This window comes from Nicotiana tabacum, chromosome 11 (genome assembly GCF_000715075.1).
Source record: "Nicotiana tabacum cultivar K326 chromosome 11, ASM71507v2, whole genome shotgun sequence".
NCBI classification, from domain to species: Eukaryota; Viridiplantae; Streptophyta; class Magnoliopsida; order Solanales; family Solanaceae; genus Nicotiana; species Nicotiana tabacum.
In genome coordinates this window covers 99,791,953-99,798,779 of record NC_134090.1, presented here as the reverse complement: position 1 = coordinate 99,798,779, position 6,827 = coordinate 99,791,953, and the positions used below count along the sequence as shown (strand labels likewise).

General features: G+C 36.4%; 2 protein-coding genes across 3 annotated transcripts; one reads left to right on the top strand and one right to left on the bottom strand.

Annotated features, from left to right (window-relative positions):
• The first annotated feature begins 350 nt into the window (after positions 1 to 350).
• Positions 351 to 1,596, top strand: LOC107788411 (ras-related protein Rab2BV-like). Its single transcript, XM_016610096.2, has 3 exons — positions 351 to 458; positions 626 to 819; positions 963 to 1,596. Exons 2-3 carry the CDS (start codon positions 655 to 657, stop codon positions 1,440 to 1,442), a joined length of 645 nt encoding a protein of 214 aa, XP_016465582.1. The 5' UTR covers positions 351 to 458; positions 626 to 654; the 3' UTR covers positions 1,443 to 1,596.
• Positions 1,597 to 1,862: 266 nt separating this feature from the next.
• On the bottom strand, positions 1,863 to 6,636 carry LOC107788404 (protein DA1-related 2-like). 2 transcript variants are annotated; one of them, XM_016610090.2, is made up of 12 exons: positions 6,408 to 6,636; positions 6,110 to 6,270; positions 5,811 to 5,898; positions 5,587 to 5,716; positions 5,111 to 5,231; positions 4,887 to 4,970; positions 4,215 to 4,334; positions 3,913 to 4,125; positions 3,778 to 3,840; positions 3,545 to 3,660; positions 2,776 to 2,834; positions 1,863 to 2,446 (listed from the first exon to the last, which is right to left on the bottom strand). In XM_016610090.2, the coding sequence occupies exons 1-12, from the start codon at positions 6,451 to 6,453 to the stop codon at positions 2,127 to 2,129; spliced, it is 1,521 nt and encodes a 506-aa protein (XP_016465576.1). In that variant the 5' UTR covers positions 6,454 to 6,636; the 3' UTR covers positions 1,863 to 2,126. The 2 variants fall into 2 exon arrangements, with proteins under 2 accessions (XP_016465576.1, XP_075081415.1); XM_075225314.1 differs by having other exon boundaries at positions 6,110 to 6,246.
• Positions 6,637 to 6,827: the final 191 nt, after the last annotated feature.

Genomic DNA, 6,827 nt, shown 5'->3' with positions numbered 1-6,827 from the left:
GTGACACCCGTCCTAAAAAGTTATTAGATGGATGTTTTGGCTTAGACTCGTTATGTTGTTTTATGTTAGTCTTATTATTATTCAGTGTCAGCTTAGTTGGGAATTTGGGTCATGATACATATTTTCTGAAAATAATGAGTATTCACAACGAAAATTATATTTTTTAATTTTTTTGAAGAGAATGAATGTTGGTTAGTCTTGTGGATATTCAACCAAGAAAATAGAAGAAAGAAGAAATATTTGAGCCCAAAAGGGAAGATTAATAATACGACGTGGGAAGATGTATTGGTTATAGCCATTCAAGTTCCTGTTTGTTCGGCAATATTTTTATTCATTTGGATTCAGGACATTTACAGAAGTTTTGATCTCCTGCTCTTTCTTTTCAAAACCAAGGGTGCTTAGCAGTTCTGATTATTTGAAAGTTGTATTTTTTGTGGACAATTTAACCTATAACCTTGGTGAGTTTTCTTTCTCCTCTTTCTGTTGAATTTTTTTTTCTAGTCTTGACGTTAGAATGGCAAAATTTGGTGATTCCTGTTTGAAAATTCCTTTGGCTTCTTAAGATCATAGCGATGATAGTGTTGTGTAAATACTGTCATCCAGATATGAACATTTACTTTGATAGGTGAATGTGGTGCCTAGAGGGAAGTAGAAATGGCGTACAAGGTGGATCATGAGTACGATTATTTATTCAAGATTGTATTGATTGGAGATTCAGGTGTCGGAAAATCTAACATTCTTTCCAGATTTACGCGAAATGAATTCTGTTTGGAGTCTAAATCCACCATTGGCGTCGAATTTGCAACTAGGACACTTCAGGTTAGTTTCCAATTCTCCCAAGTTCCATGCATTTCTGAACCTTGTATTTCATGGATTAAGATATGATTATGTGCAATTATATTTTGCTAATTAGTCTACCACAATTATGCTTAATTAATAAAAACGTGCATTGCATGGCGCAGGTAGAAGGCAAGACAGTAAAGGCACAAATATGGGACACAGCAGGGCAAGAAAGGTATAGAGCAATAACAAGTGCTTATTACAGAGGAGCCGTGGGAGCACTTTTAGTTTATGATATAACAAAAAGACAAACTTTTGAAAACGTGCACCGATGGCTTCGTGAGCTCAGGGACCATGCTGACTCCAACATTGTCATAATGATGGCTGGAAACAAGTCGGATTTGAACCATCTTCGAGCTGTACCAGAGCAAGACGCAAGGCTCTTGGCCGAGAAAGAAGGCTTGTCATTTCTTGAAACCTCTGCATTGGAAGCTTTAAATGTTGAGAGGGCGTTCCAGACGATTTTGTTGGATATTTATCAGATAATGAGCAGGAAAGCTTTAGCAGCTCAAGAGGCAGGTGCTATTCCTGGTCAAGGAACTGTCATTAAGGTTGGAGAGAATTCTGGCAACTCCAACAAGAGACCATGTTGTTCTAACTAAAAACTGGGATTGTATTATTTAAGAGTAGATTTATATGTGTAAGAGTTGAATTGAGGAATGACATATAGGAATCTTATGCTGCATAAAATTACTTGTAATTAAACACAGGTAAACTTTTTGTAATACTTTTTGACATTCTGAAGTATGAAAGATTTTTGCTGTAGTAGCTTATAACTCAAGTGAAGGTCCTGATGGACAAGCAATCAGTTTTTGGTTGCTTCTTAATCCTGTGTTTCAATAGGGTCAATATTTCTAGTATTTCACTCAAAAAGTAAAACAAATGAATTACTTACATCTTATTGACATCATGCAGAGCGTAAAAGCTTTTTAAGGACAATTACGAAGTGTTTCTTATGAATCTGGCGCCTGGCTTGCTGCAAAGTAGGATTTCAATTTAGAACAATATTTGCAGGAAAGTAGGAAACATTTCTGGAGCATTCAAATTCAATTTTTATTGCAGTTAAAGTGCAGCAGTCTCCGATAAATGTTACATTTTCTTCTATTTTTCATTGTGGCATATAATTCTCTTTGGGACTGAGCATCCACAGATGAATCCCATAAAAAATGAGGGGAGCAAATCCAGCTTTGCAAGATCAATGAGCAGTCAGATTCAATGACTTCTGAATTGCCATACAGCAGACGAGACCATCAACAGCCACGGCCAGAGATGTTACAATGATGGTATCATAAAGGAAAATTTCCTGTGAGGTAAATGTGATCCAATGTACGTCTTAAACCATACTTATTCACGGCTTCGTTAGCAGCTCTAAATCCTCCACCATATGCTGGAGAAGTATCATGGGCAATCTGGTGCATGAAAAACTCACCCAGCTTATTCTCTACTCCAGACTTAACACCTTTCTTGGATGATGACAATGACGAGGATGAAGCAGTTGACGTGGATGGCATATCTCTCGATACAGGCATTACCTCTGATTCCAGCCACATGTAGGAAAGCATTTGGCATATTCCTTCTTCTACCTCAAGGCTGAGATTACGGAATCCTGCAAATAAGTGATCAGGTTCAAACTTATATTAGCTGCAGAGGCGAATCCAGAATCTAGAGTTAGTGGATTCAGAATGAATGAGATCACATTCATTTTATGTATTACATGTTTTAAATGTTTTTTGCACATATATAGAGCCAAAAGCAATTAGTTTAGTTGAACTCATAGAACCCGCTCTAATGATTAGCTGGTATCAAGCATCATGAGAGTTTGATGATGAAGCATCCGGCTATCTTTTTATCTTTATTTTCTTGAAGATGAAGATTATATACATCTCCAGAGTTTGCTGCAAGCCCATGCAGATAGAAAGCCAGGATCAAAATTACCTTTTAGACGTAACCACGCATGCATCAGTTCATGAGCAAGAATGGCACCAGTAAGTAGTCTGCAGATAAAGAATTATAGTCAGTCCATCTGGCCTTACATAATCTTTTCAGAAAGCATCTTCACTGTTAAACAAGGGTTACAAATATACAAAACAAAAACATTGTCAATAGGATATGCCAGGAATACCGCAAGAACAGTGTGTCTGTTTCACTTGACTGGTTATTTAGGAGTGATTTCTTTTCTCACATATGAACTCTTCTTTCTCGTCATCCCTTTAAAATGTAGATTATTTACATTTTCGCTCTGCTTCTAGAAGAACACTAACTCGATACATGATAAAACACATTAAAGACATTCTTGTTATTCATTTAGAAACTCTATCTCATATAGGCAAACCCAACTTGTTCAGGACTAAGGCGTAGTTGTGGCTGTTGTTATTTGGAAACTAGACCTCCTCTTTTTTAGAGCCTATAATGTTTAAATTGGTGTATGTTCACATTGGAATAGAGAAATGGAATTAATATTGACACTTTGTAGGTATATTTGTGTGAAGAGGGAAAGCTGCCTTAATAGACGTTGAATTGAAAAAGTTAGTTGAATGTCATAATAAGTTTGCTTTCTTTAATTCCTTATCCTTTGAGTTGATTCCTTCTCCTCTCGTCTTGTTTGGAGAGGAGGGTTCGCCACATTCCACGTAACACTTTTCGCTCTTTTGAGAATTATGTTAGAATAAAATAAACTGAAAGTAATTAACACAATGAAAGTTACCTTGGGAGACCAAACAACACTAGAATAGCTGTAACTTCACATTTTCTAGTTAGCTTCTGAGGATGTGTTCTGATTCCTACTACTTCACGACCACCCATTCTTGGCCTTTTGAGTATCTGGACATATGTTCAATAAGATGTCATAGCTCGTATTGCACGATTCAATAGGTTACCTATAGATTTGACAGTTCTAATCTAAATTGAAAATTGATTTCAAGTAAATGAAGAGCTTACACTGGTGACTGTCTGCTCTTCTGATAGGCATAGACCTCTCGTTTCAGGCATATGATGAAAACCCTACAAAAAAATTACGGTCAGAAATTTTCCAGACTAAAGAACAGAAAAACTACATTATGAAGTCACTCTTACATGCTTTTCCCCTTCAATGGCTTCATTAAGTGCTTGTCTTTCAACGAGAAGCATAGGAACTTGCTGATCTATTTTCATGTTCATGCCTTCATAATAGTCTCTGATTGAATGGTAAAGCGGTTGACAGTCCCCGGTATCCATGATAGCAGATTCCATGCACTCCAAACATAAGCTCCTACCATCCCCAAGCGATATATATCTTGCATTCCATGGCTTAAAGAAGATAAGAACAATATCAGCGTGAAGCATATTAGTTGAACGATAGGTGATCCAACATGTTTGATTTCAGCTGATAACCATACCTCCAGACGTTCACAACTACAGCATCGTTTTGTGACATCATTTTCATGTGAAGGACAATATTTCTGAGACCAAAACGGGTGGCACCTATACTCAATCAAGCCTGCTGCATTTGTTGGGATCTGAAAATGAAATGGTGGATCGTAAAACAAACTACTGCATGAGGGATTATAAGGTGAGAAATGGTACTCCTTTCAATATTTGTCTGTAAGTATATTTCAAATTTCATGAAATATTTCCAATACTTTAAACTGCTTCACCAAAAGATAGGATGCAATTTTTAGTGACACACAAAAAATGGCACTATAAGCTGGTTTCTAATCAGACAAAAAGTATTGCAGAACAATTTGACAAAAGATAATCTATGTAAAACATCTCTTTAGGATGGTGAACTAGACAACACTTTTACTCAAAGACGAAAACAGAATGCATCAATGGATATAATAATGACAGCAAGTGATCGATGACACTCTACGGGCACTTCAACAATCATGTGCCAGTACTGTATATGCATTTTTCTGTTTGACGAGCAAGAATCAGTATTATCCTAACAGAACATGCAGGAGAAGCTTATATCTGCAGATGCAGTCAAGATTAAAACCTTGAAATGTAAATTGGATTTGTGATGAGCAATTTCCGTTAACCAACTACATGAAGAAGCACCATGTCCTTACAAATTGGTAGCAAACTTCACATTTGGGGTGAGTCATTTCTCTGAAGCATGATTTGTGATAATAATTGTTCCCTGACAAAGAAAACTTGAATCAACAAAGAAACCAATGAGCTAAACACAAGAAAAGTTTCAAAACCATTAGGTCAATTGAAATTACAAGTTTAATTCAAATTTCATTTGGGAGAAAGATTGAGTGATAGTTAGAGACAAAGGACAAGAATGTACCTCATATTCAGTAATTGGATAACCACAAGCACGACAACGAAAGCAATTTGGATGAAAGAAAGTTCCCATGCATCCCAAATAATTGCCAGAGCCAATATCCCCATGGCAGCCACTACATATTCTGCAAATTATAAATGCGCTATATGTTCATCCGAAACAATCAGTAGTTTTCAACAGATACTCCTTCGAAAATTTGTTTGGATGTGCATATTAATTCAGGTCTTAAATTTGAATTTTGTTCATTCTCCATTTTTCAACTAAAGACAGATTGAAGTTTTCATCTATAATAGGTATTAGCATGCGACAGTTTCCATTTTCAGACAACACTGTCTCAGTAACACATATTGAATTTGATGCCCCGTGAATTTACCACTCTAAAAGGCAGCCTTCTATGAAATAGATAAATAAATGCTATAATTAAGCTGAATTTGAAATGACACAATGCACAAGAGGATATCTCAACAAAATCCAATTACCTATAACTTGTGGGATTATATTGCCAAGGTGCATATAAAGGAGCATAAGGAGGCGGATATGACGATGAAGTAAGGTCATGGTTAAGCGAACTTCCTACATCTTCATCATTCTCAGTCCTCCATTTGTATCCTGCAAAGCACACAACTCTCAGTCTTAACCTCAAAAGAGTGAAATTAGTCATATAAATAGATTCTATATACAAATAAAAACTTTTAATTTCCACCTGGTCTTTTCAAATCTTCGGCCAAAGATAATGCAGTTGCATTTTGGTCTAGTTCCTCTTTTTCTGTACTAGCCCTAGAGCGATCATCCTGATGAACTTTAAAATTGCGTTAAGAAACATTCAATCAGAGGAGCATGAAATTCAATTTAAAACGACAGAACAAAATTCCTATGAGTAAATCAGTCAGATGTTAGAAATAAGGATAAAGCAAAAGATTGAGTCATGACTAGTAGAATTTGACTTCTGAAGCAGCCAAAATTCCTGAATTCAAAATGAAAAGTTAAAAAAATTACTCCTACCAATGATCCGACTGGAGCGCGCCAAACCATATTTTCATCTTCTAGAAACTGGGGTTGACGTCCACGTGGAGATCCCCTATTACATGACCCACCCTTGAAAATCTTAGTCAGCCATTTCATAACCTTTGACTTTCTCTCTGCGTATGAAGAAACAAACTGACCTGCTTTAAACCCCATAAGAATATCAACAACAAAGATCAACTTTTTTCACATAAAAATAAACCAAGGTTCATTGTATACTCAAACGGGTATACGTAAATAGCAAAAAAGTCAAGTCTAGGAACTTTTGAAACATTACCATATATGCATGGCTGAGAAAAATGGTTGATATTTGAAGAAGACATGAGAAGAATTAAGGTGTGTATTGAGAGAGAGAGAGAGAGAGAGAGAGAGAGAGAATGGTACGTAATGTATTAATGGAACAGAAGAGAAGGTGGAGGAGAGAGAAGAAGAATGGCATGATTGATAAAAGGGTACGTAAGTTATAAGAGAAAGAAGAGAATAATTGAGAGAGAAAGAGATTCTTGGCTTGGGAGAAAGAAATAAAGGCTGGGGAGAATCTGCTGAGGCGGATCGTGATGGAAAGGGAAGGAGAAAGGCAAAGATAAACGAAGTGGCATATATACATGCAGTTTATATTTTGGACGGCTCAGAAATGGAGTATGAGTGAAGCCTTAAGAGAACCCATATACATGAAATATATGAAATTCTCAGCATT